The 21,022-nt window shown below is 46.4% G+C and overlaps 1 protein-coding gene across 1 annotated transcript in view; it reads left to right on the forward strand.

Moving 5' to 3' along the window:
- Nucleotides 1–15,397: 15,397 nt before the first annotated feature.
- Nucleotides 15,398–21,022, forward strand: part of MAP2K1 (mitogen-activated protein kinase kinase 1) — a 35,156-nt gene continuing 29,531 nt past the window's right edge. The window contains exon 1 of the mRNA XM_083184361.1: nucleotides 15,398–15,670. Coding sequence (XP_083040487.1) covers nucleotides 15,591–15,670 — 80 coding nt within the window. The 5' untranslated portion in view covers nucleotides 15,398–15,590. The remainder of the gene's footprint in view (nucleotides 15,671–21,022) is intronic.

The raw sequence follows: 21,022 nt of genomic DNA on the forward strand, positions 1-21,022 counted from the left end.
CGCTGTGTCCGTATCCCCGCCGCTGTGTCCGTATCCCCGCCGCTGTGTCCGTATCCCAGCAGCCGCCGGACGCTGGACGTTGCTAGGGAGCGTTGCTAGGGAGCGTTGCTAGGGAGGTACTATGTGTTCCCACCTCGGGCTGATGTATGAACAGGGAAATGTGGGCACAGGAGCTGACGCTCTATTGGGAGGGAGATGTATGAAGCAGGGAAGTGTGGGCACAGGAGCTGATGCTCTGAGGGGGAGATGTATGAAGCTGGGAAGCATGGACACAGGAGCACATCGTGGGATGTTAACCCGCGCGCTAGGGGGGGGGGGGCTCGGGGGGGCGGCTCCAGTGCTATGAATATTTAATGAGCACTCATTAAATATTCACTGCACTGAATTTAGGACCCAGCTCATTGGCTGGGTCCTAAATACCGTTTCAGACCCGATTTTGATGCCAAAATACCGGGTCTGAAAAGGGTAGGACCCTCCATTTTAACCGTTTTACAAAATCGGCTTTTGTAAAACGGTAAAGTGGTCCTGCACCTTTCAGACCGCACAGATTACCGTTTTAAAACGGTAAAAAAACGGCAATATACCGGTTTTTAAGTGCGGTCTGAAAGGAGTCTGGAAAATCTGTTGAATTGTCTGTTATTTTAGACTCCTCCCATTATGTTGTGCCTCCACAATGCTGCCATGTATGTGCTGTCTGTTGACTACACATGTGATGTGATGTGATGACCTTCTGCAGTAACTTGCTGGGGTCCTGCAATTATTTTTATTGTATGATCGGGTCCCAGAACAAAATAGTTTGAGGACCCCTGGTATATGGCCTTTATAGGTGGTAGTGATTTTAAAGTTGAGCCAGGTGGCTGTGTAATCTGAGTGATTTTCTAATGCTGAGTAATATATATCTTCCATGGCTCTGTAGAACTCCATTCTCTGGAACCATTCTCAAACCGTGGGAGGATCTGGAGACCGTCAATGGACCAGAATCACAGCTCTCACTGCGTTGTTAAGGTTTTAAGAAGTGATTGCTTGTATTTTGATAGAGGGTAGTGTGGGAGAGTAGCCAGAAGTCCAGATTAATGGGGGTTTGGAACCCCAGTATTTCAGAAGAAAGTTAAATAACCTTATTCCAAAAGACCGTAATCAGGGGGCAAGCTCAACATATATGTATAAGGGTTCCCCGTTCCCTGCCACATCGCCAACAGAGGGGGGAGACTAAGGGGAAAAGTTTATGCAGGAGGGGTTAAGAATGCCTAAGTATTTAATATGGTTGGATGCCATGTGAAGGGGAACATTGGGCTTAGGGACGAAACGGTACTTATATGTTAGTTGGATGCCCACTATAGTTAGTACGCTCATACCCCCACTATCCATGTCGGCATGGAGTTGATTTTTTATAGTGTGGCGAGCATAGCGAGCCACCGAGCCCGAAGCGTGGCGAGCGTACGCGGAAAACTAAGCAAATAGCTTAGTGGGCACCCAACTAAAATATAAGTACATACGAAACTAATTCAACAGGTAGAGAAATATTTAGAGCTGTAAAACGGGAGAATTCCTTCATAAGGTTGGGCAGGGACACCGCAGGATTTGTAATAACTGCCAGGAGGTCATCAGCGAACAGAGATATGCGGTGTTCTGTATTACCGACTGTCAACCCGTTGATATCTGGATTCATTCTAATGGCTCTAGCCAGAGCCTCCATACATAAAACAAATATTAACGGTGACAGTGGTCATCCTCGTCTGGTTCTGTTTGAGATGGTTATTGGGCTGGAGAGTAGAGTGTTAACTCTGACCTGAGCTTTGGGAGATCGATATAGAGCAAGGGTTTCTTGCAAAAATATTTCACCTATTCCCAAGCATAGCAATGTCGCCTCCATGAACACCCAGACTATACGATCAAAGGCCTTTTCAACGTCCGTGGAAATCACAGGGGTCTTGGTCGACTGGGCATGTTCTATCACATCAATAACCCTTATGGTGTTATCTCTTGCCTCCCTTCCATGGACAAAACCAACCTGATCTGGGTGAATCACCCTTGGTATCAGTGGAGTTAGGTGGTTTGCCAATAATTTGGCATATAACTTAACATCTACGTTTAGTAGGGAGATGGGCTGGTAGCTGGACAGCAAAGATGGGTCTTTGTCTTCTTGCGGTATAATGGTAATATGGGCTCTCAAGGACTGGGTAGAAAAGGGGGACGTTAAGGAAACTGCATTACAGGCACGGAGAAGAAGCGGCAGGAGTTTATCTTGAAACGCTTTGTAGTACGTTATTGGGAAGCCATCAAGGCCTGTACTTTTGCCAGATGGGGAGGACTTTAGGGCCGCCACCAGCTCCCTCTCTTTGAAAGGTTCTTCTAGGACAGACGTTATGTTATCAGGGAGAGCAGGAAACGCTGTCTCCTCCTATATGTCCCCTCCTCCTAAATATTTTTTTACTGCAGTCTCATGTACTAAGAGCTTACAAAGGGAGCGACGGGATGACAAATTATAGAGAGCTGTATAATATTTATGGAAAATCTCTGCCATCTTGTTGTCAGTGACATGTAATGCACCAGAAGAACCCTTCATTTCTTTTATGTAGGTTGGGCTCGTAGGGCTCTCAAAAGCAATTTCCCCGGTTTGTTTCCCCATCTATGGTATTTATGGCGACAGCAGCGGAATGCCCTACGGGTGCCCTCATTCAATAAATTATTTAATGATGATAGTGCTTCCTGTAGTTCCACCAGAATGTCAGGGGTTAATAAGGACTTATGTATTAGTTCCAACCTTTTAATCTTGCTAATAGCCAAGAGGTGTATCCCGCACTAGATAAGGGACCTAGTTTATTTCTATAGTGAGCATAAATATGAGAACCAACTGTTAGTGATACATTTTGTAATCAAATAATTTTAAAGTGGCTGGAGGTTCCCCCAGAAATTTGAATATATAGAATTCATACAGAGGATGAATATATGCACCACGGTTGAATACATTTTGTGAATGTGTAATCTGATTGGAATTTATTTGATCGCGAACTGAGGTCAAAGACAAAGAAATTTCTTGGTGGAGGCATACTTTTAAACTTTAGAATAGTGGATAATTTAAAATATAACTTTTATTACACTCATGCTAGAAAGAAGGTTTTAAAAACATACACTTGATATATGACCTGTCTTGGAAAAGGCTCCAATGGACAATATATAATTCATATAAATTCAAAATCAGATTAAACATTCACAAAATGTATGCAGCCGTGGTGTATATATTGAGATACATAGTAGATTCACTCCAATTCATAGGATGCTGACAATGTACTATAGTAAAATAATCTATAGTACATTGTCAGCATTCTATGAATTGGTGGGAATCTACTATGGGGTGAATTCAATGCAGCCGGCGAGGGGGTTAAACAGAGGGGATCACCAAAAACAAGCAATCCTCGCCGTTTAACCCCTGCGATGGCCGCTCCCCATATTTAACATTCTGGGAGAATTCTCACTGTCGGAGGACAGCCAGGATTCCCCCAAATGACTAATGCAGGGAGCCTGCTGCATTTGGCCGCAAGTCTCACTGTTTTAGCGGCCACACACACCATTTCCCCCTCGCTCCAAAAACCTAACGAGGGGGAAACGCATACTTGCCTACTTTTGAAAAGCAAAATGAGGGAGATTTTAGATGCTAGCAAAATGCACCAAGCGCAGCGTCGCGCACCATTGAAGGGGTGTGTCATCAACCAAATGGCGTGTCTAGTGACTTGAACTAAGGAGATGCAAATATCAAATTTACTTTTTAAATGCATGAACAAACTACATTTTCTTGATGTATCAATCACTAAAAAAGGCTAACACTTTGCAGACGTTTGTGTATACAAAACCGACAGATTGCAATACATTATTGTCGGCATCTAGCTTCCTTCCCACACCCCTCAAAAATGGTCTCCCCTTTTCTCAATTCCTCCCGGTCCATAGAATATGCAATGATCCATCTGATGAACTGCTACAAATGAATAGGATGAAAATGAAATTTGTACAGAGGGGATACCAGACCATGCACATATGCCCCCCATACCCACAGTCACCGCCCAGCATTACACCTCATATATACACACCTGGGCACACCTTCTAAATTCTCATGCCTGGCACATATACCCCCATACCCACAGTCACCGCCCAGCATTACACCTCATACATACACACCTGGGCACACCTTATACAGCCTCATGTCCGGCACATATACCCCCATACCCACAGTCACCGCCCAGCATTACATCTCATACATACACACCTGGGCACACCTTATACATCCTCATACCTGGCACATATACCCCCCATACCCACAGTCACCACCCAGCATTACACCTCATACATACACACCTGGGCACACCTTATACATCCTCATACCTGGCACATATACCCCCCATACCCACAGTCACCGACCAGCATTACACCTCATACATACACACCTGGGCACACCTTATACAGCCTCATGTCCGGCACATATACCCCCATACCCACAGTCACCGCCCAGCATTACACCTCATACATACACACCAGGGCACACCTTATACATCCTCATGTCCAGCACATATACCCCCATACCCACAGTCACCGCCCAGCATTACACCTCATATATACACACCTGGGCACACCTTCTACATTCTCATGCCTGGCACATATACCCCCATACCCACAGTCACCACCCAGCATTACACCTCATACATACACACCTGGGCACACCTTATACAGCCTCATGTCCGGCACATATACCCCCATACCCACAGTCACCGCCCAGCATTACACCTCATACATACACACCTGGGCACACCTTATACAGCCTCATGTCCGGCACATATACCCCCATACCCACAGTCACCGCCCAGCATTACACCTCATACATACACACCTGGGAACACCTTATACAGCCTCATGTCCAGCACATATACCCCCATACCCACAGTCACCACCCAGCATTACACCTTATACATCCTCATACCTGGCACATATACCCCCCATACCCACAGTCACCGCCCAGCATTACACCTCATACATACACACCTGGGCACACCTTATACATCCTCATACCTGGCACATATACCCCCCATACCCACAGTCACCGCCCAGCATTACACCTCATACATACACACCTGGGCACACCTTATACATCCTCATATCTGGCACATATACCCCCCATACTCAGTCACCTCCCAGCATTACACCTCATACATACACACCTGGGCACACCTTATACAGCCTCATGTCCGGCACATATACCTCCCATACCCACAGTCACCGCCCAGCATTACACCTCATACATACACACCTGGGCAAACCTTATACATCCTCATGTCCAGCACATATACCCCCATACCCACAGTCACCTCCCAGCATTACACCTCATACATACACACCTGGGTTACACCTTATACAGCCTCATGCCCGGCACATATACCCTCCATACCCACGGTCACCTACCAGCATTACACCTCATACATACACACCTTGGCACACCTTATACATCCTCATGCCCGGCACATATACCCCCATACCCACAGTCACCGACCAGCATTACACCTCATGCATACACACCTGGGCACACCTTATACATCCTCATGCCCGGCACATATACCCCCATACCCACAGTCACCTCTCAGCATTACACCACATACTGTACATACACACCTGGGCACACCTTATACATCCTCATACCTGGCACATATACCCCCCCATACCCACAGTCACCACCCAGCATTACACCTCATACATACACACCTGGGCACACCTTATACATCCTCATACCTGGCACATATACCATCGATACCCACAGTCACCTCCCAGCATTACACCTCATACATACACACCTGGGCACACCTTATACACCCTCATGCCTGGCACATATACCTCCCATACCCACAGTCACCGCCCAGCAATACACCTCATACATACACACCTGGGCACACCTTATACATCCTCATACCTGGCACATATACCCCCCATACCCACAGTCACTACCCAGCATTACACCTTATACATCCTCATACCTGGCACATATACCCCCCATACCCACAGTCACCACCCAGCATTACACCTCATATATACACACCTGGGCACACCTTATACAACCTCATGCCTGGCACATATACCCCCCATACTCCCAGTCACCTCCCACCAAACAAAAAAGCAGGCTTAGTGGGTGGGGGGAGAGAGGTTGCAGACTGTTATACTTACCGCTAGTCGCTGCTCCCGGCTCCCGCTGTCACTCACAGTCCCGCTGCCATGCACAGTTGCTGCTCCTCTCTGTCCACGGTGCCCTCCTACTCCGTGCGCTTCCCGGCTTCCGCTCACTCTGCTGCTGCCGGATACCCACACAGCCCCGCGCGGTACCCGGCATGCAGCTCAATGACACTAGGGCCCCGCCCCCGAGACATGACGCTCGCGCATGCACAGTGCATTTGGGGGGGGGGAATGGAACAAAAACCGGGAGAAACGGATGGACTTGAGGGAGAGCGGGAGGAGGAGTGAAAAATCGGGAGACTCCCGCTAAATGCGGGAGGGTAGGCAAGTATGGGGAAACGACGTGTGCAAGAGGTCAGTTGAATACTGGCCCTGCGAGCTGTGACAGCTCGCAGAAAGCATTGAATACACCCCTATGTATCTAAATATATGCACCACGGTTGAATACATTTTGTGAATGTTTAATCTGATTGGAATTTATATGAATTATATATTGTCCATTGGAGCCTTGTCCAAGGCGGGCTATATATCAATTGTATGTTTCTAAAACCTCTTGCTTGGAGAACTCAGCCTGTAAAAAAAAAAAATATATATCAATTCTGCCGCTGCTGGCTGCAGTTCGGCTCAGCGCTTCCCTGACACTGCTCCTCCCGACACTGCATCGTCTCCGCCGGACGCTCAGCGCAGCCCGGACCCTGCCGCTGCACAAAGGTGTGTGCCAGCAGTGCTTCACCGCTGGTATACACCTACAGATCGGACCAACACTAAAAAGCATGCGCGATGTGCCACTGATGGGTCCGATCCAATTGGACCTGCTGCAAGTTCAATCTGTGGGGTCTGACTCAATGCGCACAGATCTGCTATGTATTGTCACAACAGGATTTGCGTCAACCTCAGAATCTGGCTCACGTGATCACACTGCTTCCCCATCCCCCACCCAGCTTTAAAGTGCTTCTCATTCTATTTCTTATTCTCTACTTGTTCAAATTATACAAGTGTATAATAATGTAAATTCGCATCCATTCATTTACCTTCACATACAGTATTTGTATAAATGCTTTTCTGTACAACATCGATACCAGCAAGGCTCAAGGTTGTTTCCATTTCTCTACATTTCATTGTTGTATGCAAAAGTCATATGCAAAAACACATATATAGACAGAACAAGATTCAAAACTTTATGCAAAGTGCTATACGGACTTCATATACTTTGTCAGTTTCTTATTGTTAAGTTTGGATATCTATATAATATTTTAATTTTGTCTGATATACTCCTTGTATGTGAAAATGAAAATAGCTGTATTCTGTATGAGACATATTGTAGATGGAACAGCAACTGAGGGCCCGATTCAGAGATTCCGTAAATATTATATTTATTTAAATCTCCAATGTTTTATGATCTGCGGATGCTCAAGAGCGGCACCTGCACATATGTACAGATCAGGTACTGCAATGCCGCTCGCAGCGACCCAAAAGCTGCAGCATGATTGACATGTTGCTAGTGTTTGAGGGTAGTGATGAGGAACGTTCCAGGGGTTTGGGTCATTGGGTCAACACGGTGGGTTTTTTCGCGGTGGTTGACGTTGATGGCTTTGATCTCCATGCTTTGGGCACGGTGCCTCACTACGCTTGGCACACTATTTTATTCTCCCTCCATGCCCTAGTGGATGGTCGGGTATGAAAAACTGCAAAAAATCCTTTTAAAAACCATGCCGACTTTTGTCATGTCAACCTAAAGTCCCTGTTGTCCTATACCCCATGTCAATCAAAGCCATGTCGACCTTTTATAGGTGTCAACCTAAGGGTGTTTATACACCTAATAGGTGTTTGCCCACACCCAGTTTTATTGGACTGTTCCAGACCAGCCTTGGACCCTTTCTTTTTGGACCACTCCTTGCCGCACTTTGGTCATTGCCCACCATCTGGAAGGACTCCATTAACATCATTTGGACAATCAAGCTCTGGGTGACTCCCCTACTTTGGAAGGTGACTCGCCCCAAATTCCAACTCGGGCCTTGAGTCCCAGGGAGAGACAAACTACACACCCCAGCCTCCTATCTACAGGTGGACGGTAACCCTAAACCCTTTGTATGCATTTGCACTTTATGGTCCTGACCCCAGGCACGATAGGAATGGACAGTCCTCATATTGCTTTTTAAACCCCCCCCCCAAAAAAAGCCAGTTACAATTTGTACCGGTTGATTTATCGTTTTTATTGGTAATGTTATAATAAAATGTATTGTTTCTAAATTGTACAATCAGTCCAATCGTTATCACATACATTACATAGCCAGCGCTGCTTCCCCCTTTTTTTTTGTATTGCACAGTTCGGGTCTGACTAACCCGACATCTAACAGCAGCTGCTAGTGAATCAACACAGGTCACAGCGCTACCTTCCCCCTCTCCTTCCTTGTGGAGGAGTACCTTTCGTCAACCTAAGGGTGTCGGCCCAAAATATGTTGATATGTGTTCCAAACAGAGCTTCTGAGTAACACTTTTGCCCCACAAAGTTAGACAATGAAGCCATTTAACGACCTACTAGATTGAGGTAGCAGGCTGAGGCATGCCCCAAAAATGGTCCTGACATGCATGCGTTTTTTCCACCACTGCTGCATACAAGTGGCTCCTGACTGTCACTTTTGTAATAAGGCAGTTATTCATACTTAATCGCTGTTGTGCAAATTCATAATCCTATGGATTATATATTTACAGTTTCTTATATATAGGGCAACATAAACAAACTGGGTAGATGCAAACCGACATGGAGGTAGGAGGGCCCTGCTCGCAAGCTTATCAAATGACTGCGCATGCCCAGGGCCATCCTAACTTATGGGCCCAATGGGCAGCTGCCCAAGTTCCCCCCAATTCTAGATGCTTTTGAGCTGGGGCAGATTGAGTTGTGGTTATCTTCCTTCTGAGCTTCAATCCTGCCATGATTGTGAATCACACACAAACAGAGCGACCAAGCAGCATTCTCTTCCTGCTTCATGGCTGAAGCTATCCAGAGTGCTGACATCATTCACTGTATGGAAGCATATGGAGAGGTGGCATGTGACTACCGGAGGGGCATGTAATTGTTTGGTTTTGTTTACATTTTTTTCCCCATGAAATGGGTGTGGAGGGGACTCAAATGCACTGATTTGCCCCATGTCATGTAATGTGTATAGGGCTCTATGGCCTAATTCAGACTTGATTGCAGGGCAATATGTTCTCAAAATAGACAAAACAATGTGCCATGCAGGTGGGGCAATAAATAACATGTGCAGTAAGAGTAATGGGGCCTACACACCGGTTGATTTCAGGGCATTTTCTATGTGCTCTCACTAGATGCCCTTACATCACTCCATGTGTAGGGGCCACAGCGATAGCCATGCACAGCCCTGCGCATCGCTTACTCCTGGCAATTAATATCCAGCATGCTGAATAAATTTACTTAATCGCCAGTCAGGGGCCATTGTTCTTACAAGAGAACACTGGCCCTGACAGATCGCTCAGAACGCTCAGCAAATCTCCCCGTTTGTAGGCCCCTTTAGATTTACGTGGGGTGTGTTCAAACGGAAATCTATATTGCAGTCTTAAAATAAAGCAACCAATATTTACCCTGCACAGAAACAAAATAACGCACATAAATCTCTCTCTGCACAGATTACTTCTACCCTACCTGCAGTGCACATGGTTTTGCCCGTTATAAGAACTGCGATCAGGTCTGAATTAGGCCCTTAGTCTCCCTCCTGTTCGGTAAGAGAAGCTGCATTCATCGCTGTCACAATAACATCACATAAAAACTTTTTGGCAATTCAGTCACCCCTACCTAGCTGTCACTGTGAGAAATGTGCTGAGCGGTACCTACTGGATTTAGTACAGCTAAGGCTGTAAATATATTCATCACTTTCAAAGCTGGAGGGTCTGTGATCAGGAATATGTGTTTGAGTCAGTTCTTTACAAATGGTCAGAAAATGTAGTGACAGCGACATTAAATAATATTTTTATACATCAATCGCAAAGAAAAAAATACAGAATGGTAAAAATCTACTATCCCATGACAATGCATCAGTCAGCAACCAGTGTAAGGACTACAGAGTATATTTATTATCCTGTGATTAGCCCAAACTCCATAGGAAACTAGCACAGGACAGCATATTCGCACATGAGGATAATGTGGATGATCCAGTCCAGGTTTTGGAGCAGCAGCAGCAGCAGCAAGGAAACTGTGTCAAGGTTGGGCTGATTAGCAGCACCTTTGCTCTCCTGATATTAGGGTTTCCAGGGCAGAGGGTCATTGCTCTTGTTGGTGGGTTAGCTGCCCAAGTGATCGGCTGTGGTGTTGGCTACAATAGGGACCACTGGAGCTTCCTGAAGTGTTTGTACTATGCGGTGATTCCTGCAATGCTGTAACCATTCTTGTTGTGCCGATTTTCCTGGTATGCTGTTCACCTGAAACAAAAATCAAAACCAAAAGACCAAGACTTCTTCTGATCCAGTGTATGTGATTCCCTATCACAAGTTGTTTCATTAAAAGTGCACTCAATAACAGATTTATCTGTGCGTAACCCAAAGACATCTATGGGCACGTTGGAAATAGATAATCACGTGGCAAAAGTTAAGCCATTTCGCTAAAACCTAATGATCTTCTTAGGATGACATTAGCTATGTCTGTCAATGGGTTACTTTATCCAGGCGTGGACAGTAGCCGCACATGCGGATATGACTTCTTCCTTTCATTGGCTGCATGAAACTGCCATTGAACAGCAGCAGGATTTTCACTGGGGCTCCCGATGCAACTATGGCATAGGGCCCGATTCAGACATCATTGCTGGGCTGCGAGTTTCTGAGCCCATCGATCAGGTAAATGCCGTCCACCAAGCGCACTACCCCCACACATAGGGTTACCACCTTTCCCCTTTAATTCCGGACACATATTAATTACACAGGTTCTGTTGAAGTTTAAAATCAGGTGAAATGGAGTCTTGAAGTCAGCCAGCCACAGAACCTGTGTAATTAATATGTGTCCGGAATTAAAGGGGAAAGGTGGTAACCCTACCCACACATGTGCACAGTAGCTAATGTGAACGCAGCCGAGCACATGAGGAGAAAACCATTCAAAAGCACTCACCATCAGATTCTAATGGTTTTCCTCTCTGTTCGCAGTGCCGAGTAAGCCAGGACTTACTCCATGCTGTGATGGCCATGTGGGGAAGGAGGCCACTGATGACGTCAGCGGCCCTCCCTCCCAACGACTAGGAAATGCCTGCGTTATCTGGGGAACGCCCATAGTAAATAGCAGCGGTACATTATTACTTATTACTGTGACATACAGCAGCACTTAATGGCAGTTACAGCAGCCATTGAGTAGACAATGATAGAAAGAGCCTAATTCAGACCTGCTCGCTGGGCTGCAAATTTTGGGAGCCAAATCCATTTGCAAGCTGCTCACCAATGAAGGATTTTATCACTGTGTGCAGTCTGTGCGTAGCCCAGGACTAAAGCCCCGTACACACAGGGGATATATATTGCTCAGCCATATATTGCTAGCAATATATGGCTGAGCCATATATTGCTCAGTTTCTCCTTTTCATCAGCGACTAGAGATGGTCGCTGATGAGAAGGAACCTCTGCCGGGGGGAGCCCGGCAGTGGTAATCAGCTGGTCGCAGGAGCATGTTCCTGCGACTAGCGATCACTACAGGGGTAAAAACGGGAGCGCGCACCCGGCGATATATCGCCGGTGCACACTCCCATTGTGGGCAATATGGTCGCTTAGCGACCATATTCCCCGCGATATTATACAAAATCGCCCCTGTGTGTACGCACCTTTACTCAGCAGCTGCAACAGAAACAGACTGTTCAGGCCGGAGCTGATGTCACACCACTTCCCCTCAAATGCCTGGGCACACCTGACACTCCCAGAAAACAGGCAGCCACAAAATCCAGCTTCTGTCAATCACCTTGCGTTTGGCCAGTGATAAATGGGTTATATGGGCTGTATGCATGCGCAGTCTATTGATAATTGCTTGGTCTACAATTCGCAGCCATGCGATCAGGTCTGAAATAGTCCCATAGTCGCATTTGAATTTGAAATTCAAAACTTGGCAGTGCGGCCCTCCAGCTGTTGATGAAATACACATCCAAGCATGCCTTGCATCAGTTTCAGCATGGCCAAATAGCAAAACTAAGGCAAGGCATGTTGGGATGTGTAGTTCATCAACAGCTGCAGGGCCACTTATTGCCCAGACTCATAAAAAGCCATTAGTCCCATCTATTGTAACCAGCGGCGTAGCTTTGTTTGGGGCGCCGTTAATGGGGGGGCGCCCCCCCTCCCCGTCCATCCGGCCGGCCCCCCGTGCCTGCCCCTCCCCCCATTGCCACATGCTTACCTGTCCGCGCGTCCCGGCTCCCCTCCTGGCTTCAATAAATTCTATGCAGACGGACCACGATAAAATGGCTTCCCCCATACCGCAGACAGTTTCAGAGAACAGTCTGCTTTATGGGGCGGCCATTTTATCGTGGTCCGTCTCCATAGCATTGATTGAAGCCAGGAGGGGAGCCGGGACGCGCGGACAGGTAAGCATGCGGGGGATGGGGGGCGGGGGGATAACTATAGCACCGCAGCCCCCCCGGCGCCCCCATATGCACAGCGTTCCCCCGCGACCGCGGGGGCTGCGGTGCTATAGTTACGCCACTGATTGTAACATAGAAATATATAATCCTAGAATTTGACAGCAAATAAGAACCACTTGGCCCCTCTAGTCTGCCCCCTTTTTTAAACATGTTACTGCAAACCATACTTGCCTACCTGACCCTCTCCATGAGGGAGAAAATGCTCTGTTCCTGGACTTCCCTGGTAATGTACGATTGTCATCACCTGTGGGGAGCTAGGTAATTGATAAGAAAGGTGTTTCACCACACGTAATGGCAATCGTACATTACCAGGGAAGGCCAGGAATAGAGCAATTTCTCCCTGAAGGAGAGGGTCAGGTAGGCAACCATGCCTAAAACCATATTTTATCCTTATTTCTTTGTAAGGATATCAACATGCCTATCCCAAGCATGTTCACATTGCTCTACTGTATTTGCCTCTACCACCTCTGATGAGAGGCTATTCCACTTATCCTCTACTCTTTCTGTGAAGTAATTTTTCCTCAAATTTCCCCTGAATCTTCCTCCCTCTAGTTTCAGTGCATGTCCTCGTGTTCTGTTGCTCCTCTCCCTGTGAAGAATGTCTCCTTACTAAAGTGTGCTGCAGCCCAGGAGCAGCAGAGCAAAATAAAGACAGATGGAATTGGGGGCACAGGGGGTAAGTTACCTCAGCCCACCACTGTCAGGCTCCCAAGTGTTTTACCAACCCAGCAGTGCAGCCAGGGGCCCGAAAAGGGGACGGAGCTACACGGCACTGTAATGTACAGTGTACAGCCACGCCCAGGGCCGGTGCTAGGCACCGGAGCGTCCCAGACGGGGAGGGGGGTGGGCGCCCCGGTGCTCAAACACTTACCCGCTCCAGGGGGGCCACGCTGCCGGGTCCAGTGATGCGGCGCATGGCGCCGTGACCTTCGCAGGGGCTAGCTGTGCGCCGCCGCGACTCTGCCCAGGGAGGGGAGAGGAGGGGGGTCCAGCGCTGTGACGTTCCATGGGGGGGGGGGTGCTTGCCGTGCGATGCCCAGGGATGGGAGGAGAGGGGCCGTGACTTTCCAGGGGGGGGAGCTTGGCGGGTGGTGCGGGTCGCAGCGACGCAATGCTCCCCATGGAGGGGGGGCGGCTTGCTGGGTGATGCGGCGCGGACCAGCTCCAAACTGTCGCCCTCCAGCAGCCGGCGCCCTAGGCAAATGCCTAAGGCTGCCTAGTGGTGGCGCCGGCCCTGGCCACGCCAGTCAGCAGCATGAGCAGGGGAGGAGACCTCCAGCACCAGCCAGAGCCACCTTAAATGGTGAGTGTCACTTGTGGCAGAGGCATTGTATGTGTGTGCTATAACTATAACAAGCAGAAGGTCCGGCACTCCAAACGGGTGTGGATCGTATTGTCGACAGTCATTAGGTCGACACCGTTGGATCGACAGGCATCTAGGTCGACAGGGTTATAGGTCGACAGGTGTCTAGGTCGACATGGGACAAGGTCGACAAATGCGTTAGGTGGACATGGGTTATGTCGACAGGTCGCGTGGTCGACATGGTTTTTTCACTGGTTTTTTTTAACCCGAATGTCAACACAGTCGACATGGACACAGTTGGAAGTCAACCGCAGCCCCTCGCATTGATCGCTTCGCTCGCCATGCTTCGGGCACGGTGCCTCGCTGCGCTTGGTACACTAATTTATTGTCCCACCACGCCCTAGTGGATGGTAGGGCATGAAATACCGCCTCTGGGCACATGTCGGCTCAAAAAAAGGAAAAACCCATGTCGACTTCGCGTCCTGTCGACCTAACCCATGTCGACCTAGCGCATTTGTTGACCTAAAACCATGTCGACCTTGTCCCAGCCTAGGAGTACACTTGCAGCAAGGTCTTCTAACATGGTCAGTTACGCGTGAGTCTCTCCTTTATTGGTAATGCTACGAATCAAATCATCATCAACATAACTGATGACAGTAATAATACATGTAGAGGTAAATATACTAAGATGGGAGTTCTATTGAGGATGGGATTTGGCCCATTAGCAACCAATCAGATTATACATCTTATTTATTTAGCACCTTCTAGAATATAAGAAATAGAATCTGATTGGTTGCAACATCCATGCCACGCATGCGCAGTGTGCATCGAGGACGCGATCCAGGACGCATCTAACAGCTCTTCATCAGGACAAGACAGCTCCTATCACAGCCCATCTCCTGCCAACAGAAAAATTATAAATATGCTTCAAAATTTTCATAGTGCGAATCTAAAATTTCGCATTGTTGTAAATATGCCGCTAAAAAGGAGACATAAGAACACTCTTTGAAATAGTTGATTTCACTGCAGGTTTCTCTTCTATAGATAGGGAGAAGACAGAAATCGGCTAATTGCTGGAGAAAATACATTTTTATGTTACAATAGTAGAGACCTAACTGTAACTGTAGGTCCGAGTCGTCTCTTGTAGCCAGCAGAAGTGTGAATGTTTGCGACTAGGGGGCGCTCTCCCTCTCTTCTGCCAGCACAGGGTGACGCGCTTCCGTGGTCCCTGTGTATGTGCGGCGGCTCCGCCCATTGGCTGCTGATAGCAGAAGCCAGGGAAACAATGTAACACAACAAGTGTCCCCGCCCCCCGGATGCAGCAGCTTCAGCAGCAGCGAAGAGAGAGTGACAGCAGCAGCAGTAGCCCGGGGACACCCGCCAGCTCTCCTCCTCCTGCATCACCAGGACTCCTGCACACCACTCTGAACAGCAGCAAGAGATAAACAGCAGCAACAGCAGCCATGCCTAAGAAGAAGCCTATGCCCATCCAACTCAACCCCACCCCTGATGGCACTGCTGTGAACGGGACCCCAACTGCAGAGTAAGTGACCCAGCAGTCTGGCACCCGATGCCAAGGAGGAAGGGTCTGCATGATGGTGATGTAACTTCAGTTAGTTAGCGATAGGAACCTCTGGTTGCACACTACATATCATACATGAAACATCAAGGAGTAAGTGGCATTGTCCTGTTGCATGTCCTGTCTCTGCCAATACTGGTACTGTGCTGGTCAGTGACTGGATGACAGGGACCCTGGATCATGTCAGGAGCCTGCAGATGCTACAGGCAGAGATACCTTTCTACTACTGCAGGACAGTGACAGATGCAGTTGACCGCAAATGCAATCACTGCAGATTACAGGTCAGGGGTTTTCCAGTGCATATGCACAAACACTGTCACTGATTATCCTAGGCTTAATTAGCATAGGGGTAGCAACGAAAAACACATTTTAATTGTGTGTGTGTAGTTCCTCATATTCTGTTATGAGTCAATACGACTTAAGTATTTACAGCGCAGATAATGACCACTTGCATGGGCACTCAGGCAGGGTGGTGTCTCATTTTAACAAATACAATGCACTTATACATGCACTTGATTTACTACAGTAACCCCTCACTGCATATTTCTTACAGATTCTCTAATGATGAAACTTAATTCTTTTGAATGCATTTTTTAATGTAAGATGGTTTCGATGACTTCTCTATAACCGGTTGTAGTATTGACTATTTGATGGCCATGTCCAGTAATGCATAAGATAGAATTACTGCGGGATATAAAAAAAAAATCACTGTAACCTCTGTGAAGCCCTTGAGGTCACATAAAAGGATGAATTGGTCCAGTGCACTGTGGTGCCTGGTAGTATGGGATCTAACGGGCGCTCCCTCCTACCTGGGTGTGTCAGGCCTGCAAGGTGTGGAATGAGCAATCTCTGGGACATGACAGGAATGTGCGCAGTACAGTGTCTAAGCTACAGGTTTCTTAAGTGTTCAGACATGCAGTGCTGGGACCCTCTGTCAGTCATACCAATGGTGCAGTTAGTGTGCAGTTAATCACGCATGACCAGGTCAGATATCCCAGAAACTCAGTTTCCTGTTTATAGATTTCTCCGTACAATGTGTTTGTGCCCATCATGCTAGGACAAGTCTGTAGACTGAAATTACTGCAAGAATCTAGCAGCGCAGTAACCACATCAGCTGTCAATATGGTCCCTAAACTGTGTATCTTGATGAGAGTGATTGTATTTGCAATGTGCAGTATCTGTTGGAGGAATCAGCAGCAAGTACTTATTAGCTGAGCCTTTCCTCCTTTACTGCCCAGCCCATTTTATGCACCCTGCGGGTATACTATGCCAACACTGCACTGTCGGAGGAAGCAGATTTATATGACTAATAATCACATGGCTTCCTAAAGCTACTGATTTGCACTACCGTATGTTTTTGTTTGCATTGGCTTTTTGTTGTAAAGTCTTGCGTAACAAAGCGGAGACGGTGCTTTCATATATTTGATCCTCTTAGGAGTTTTGAATCAGATATATAATCTGTTTCCATTTCTTCCGTTCCTAGCACCTGTGTTATGTTCCTCCCCTTATCTTGTCCCTTAGGATACTGATTCGCTGAGAGGAGAGGTATGCAAGATTGCCATCTAATTAAAAGACATTTAATTATGACTATTATGGAGCGATCTCTGTAGGGCTCGTTTATATCTTTGAGCACCTGTCTTGCTATTTGCTTACTTGTATAGCTGTATTCGGTATAAAAATTCTACCTTTATTCAGTCTACCATCTTAATTCTTCCAGAAGTTGTTCTCTAAACAATACCATATTTCTAAAAAAAAAGTCCACCACAGACTCTACATGGTTCTTGCACTGTTAGGACTTCATAAAATTGTATTTATTTTCTGGGTCTGAGCTTAGTAATTGTGCAATGTATCAGCTCAGTATATTGCGTAAGTTTTTTTTTTTTTTTTCTGTACGCTTGACAGACTATTTGTAAGCGCAACAAGATGTATATTTCTATCCGTGAAAGTAGAGAGGGGGGAGGTGCAGTTGACTAGGGGGCTATGGTGTGTGGATGTGCCTGTTATTTCCCGTTGCTTAGCAACTGAGCCATTTCAAAAGACCAGAATCCTTATAAATACTACTCTAGAAATGTCTTTCCACCTACAGAACACATTAACACTCCTCTCTGCAGAACAACATTAGCATGTTTTTTTTTATGCTCAGCAAAAGTATTTATGCAATTATATATAATAGAACAAATCTCAGCATTCAGCGTTACGACATGAGACAGGCGTTAAGTAGCTAGAAATTTGCTTTCTCCTTTATTTCGTATTCTGTCTTGAACGCTATGTGCACATAAAGAGTTAAAAGAGTATGGGTTAATATTACTCACACTGTGGGCGGGATGCACTAAAACCCCCGCTTTCGAATGCACTAAAACCAGCACCCCAGGGTAGCGCTGGGGTATCTCCTGCTTATATGGGCTTATCTCCACAGCGATGTGGCTGGCGCGGTCACGCTATGCATGCGCAGAGGGACTACAGGGTCTCAGACCCAGAAGTTCAGGGATGGCGCCTCAATGCACAGGACAGATCTTACTGCAAGAGCTGTCCTTTACGTTAATAATTGCATATGTTAATGCATAATCAATTTGTTATGGATGAGAATGCCGGTGAAGTGGAGCCGCGGATGTTAGCGCATCCCGCCCTGTATCATTTTTCATACACATTATGTAACAGTAGCAGGAAAATGAGGGCTGCAAAGCCCATACAATGTGCATGTGTGAGAGGATTGGTTTAGCTCAAACAGTTACATGGAGAAGTGGAAATAAAAATTCTGGGCAGGTTTATATACAGGTTTATATATACACAGCATTATTCTGCTGGGCACTCCTTAAACTGCCTGTCGGAGCCACACCAGTAATCAGTAACCATAACCATTTAAGGTTACACAGGTCAGACCAGAGCTGATTTATGGGGAGTGGGGGGGCACGTGCCCTGGTGCCCTTTTTTTCGCAAGGGGTATACAGGATCACCGGTCTGATGTCCCAATCCTAGAATGCACAGTGGGTTATTTGCATCAGCCACGGACTGCACACTCAGCGTCGCTCACATTTGTTATATAAATTCAAGAAAGAAAAAAAAAAAAACCTTTATAAGGTAAACATTACAGTTCATTATGATGGTTACAAATGATTGAGTGGCAATTTTCACACCTATTTTGTCAAATTCACTTGGCACTCAAAGGGTTAAACATACAGCACAGCGCAGGAGCAGATTCATGCAGAGCAGCTTAGCCATGCCCCCTGCGGAGGTACCACATAGACACTACTGGACATGCCGCGGATTGAGCTTGTAGTATTTTTTTTTCTCATTAGACTCCCAGACTGGTCAGATGTGGGACAAAAATCCTGATGTGGGGTCTTCTCAAATGGTTGCTAGACTGTGCAAGTTATAAACCCCCAATGTTTGTCTGTTACAGCCTGTGAAATATTCTACATGACCTTGAGACCTATTACATGATGACACTGTATTTTTATTGCCCCCCCTCCATAAAGTCCTGGGCTTTCCAGCTGCGGTTCAGGCAAAAGTAACCTTGTATATCGCACTCATTGAAATAAATATCCGCCCATAATACGCAGAGTATTCCCATGGCCCAGCGCCGCCACCTGCCCTCCCTCCCCGCTGTGAACAGCCCATCAAATGTGTAACTTGCCGCTGCCGTTTGCTGTTGGGGTTTGCACATGCGTAAACCCCGCCCATTGTGGCAGGAGCCGAATTCGGATGACTGCAAGTGATCCTGAATCGGTCCCTTTGTACAGAGAACATAAAGGGCTGCTGCACACCTCACCATGCATTCTGCTGACTCCAAGCGACATATACTAGTAAATGGTTGCATTAACAATGTATAAGATTCAGGATATACCTGGTATGGTCAATGTTGCCATATTTTGAGCAAGATCAGAGGATTGTGTTGCAGTAAGAAGATGCAATTAGGTTATCTGCCGCCAAGGGTTGCACTCAAAGTATTGTCTTTACTAAAGTCTTTGAATTTGTTTGATATGAGGTTTTTTTTTTCTTTTTAAATAACCATCGATTTGAATGGACTTCCACTAGTTTGCATATGAATCTCATTGCCATTCAGGGCATTACTTGCATTATACTGTGATGTGCACAATTTTGACAGTAAATAAATAATTATTTACCTTTGCATGACTGCTAATCAAGTGCATTTGAACAGTTTTTTGATACAGATTCTGGTACAGCCGGCAACCCCTCATCCAAAATCATTGTAAAAAGAGCTTTGGGATTTTGGAAGAGATATGCAGTCTAATTGCTGGAGAACCAAGAGATCAAGTTATAGGCAGGTATTCAATGAGAGATATCGCTGTGTGCAGGGAATCTTGTTTAGGATTCACTGCACATTCGGTGACTTTTAACCCCCGCGGCGAATGCTGCAGGTAGCCGGGGGACGGCGGAAGGCAGGGAGATGGAAGCCTCCCTGTCTGCGCCGGACACTGTGGGGGTGAAGGGAAAAAAAAAAAAACTGTGAATCGCGGCGAAAATCATGCTGAAAGCAGTTCTCCAGCCTAGCATTGAATACACTCTCGGCGAATCACAGTGAAATCCCCATTGAAATACACCAGAGAATTGCAGCGGGCATGAAACTGAGAACTGTCCGGCATTCACTGTTTGCTTTCGGCGAAAAAAGATTCACTGCAGAGAGTGAAAACAACCTGTTTCGCCAGAAAATAACAAAATGGTGAATCGGGAGCATTGAATACTGTCCTTAGTGTATATTTCCAGTGTTAAAAAAAAAAAAGAAATGTTTATTATATGGTAAGGGGCTCACTATACTCTATCCACTTCATAAGCATGTCATTTGAGCACTGTAAATTATGTTCTTGTTTGCACTTATGCAACCCATATGTCAGAGCTTAGGAGCCCTTGTGGCACCGTATATTTAAGATACTCATTAATGGTGACACTAGAAGGTTCCTATAGCCCCTTTTACTCCAGAGGACGACTGGCACGTGTCATCCACATATACCTTTAAAACGGTGGATTAGGAGTCCTGCTCATCGGCGAAAGTAAAATGCCCACTTCTCACCACCGGCAACAATGGATGCTGGGGAGACTTTTGGGACAGTGCGGCTGGTTCTGATGCAGTACCTCCTCTTTTTTTTTAATTATTATTATTATTACTACTGTATATTGCCGTCTTAAGAGTAGCGACTTTTAGGTCTCAACTCTGGCAAGTAGAGAGATGGGGGCACCCGTGTTCTACAAAAAGTTCATTGTGTGTATGTATGTATATATATATATATATATATATATATATATATATATATATATATATATATATATATATATTCCAACCTGACGTGGGTCTTAAGC

The sequence above is a fragment of the Crinia signifera genome, chromosome 4 (genome assembly GCF_055691185.1).
Source record: "Crinia signifera chromosome 4, ASM5569118v1, whole genome shotgun sequence".
Lineage (NCBI taxonomy): Eukaryota > Metazoa > Chordata > Amphibia > Anura > Myobatrachidae > Crinia > Crinia signifera.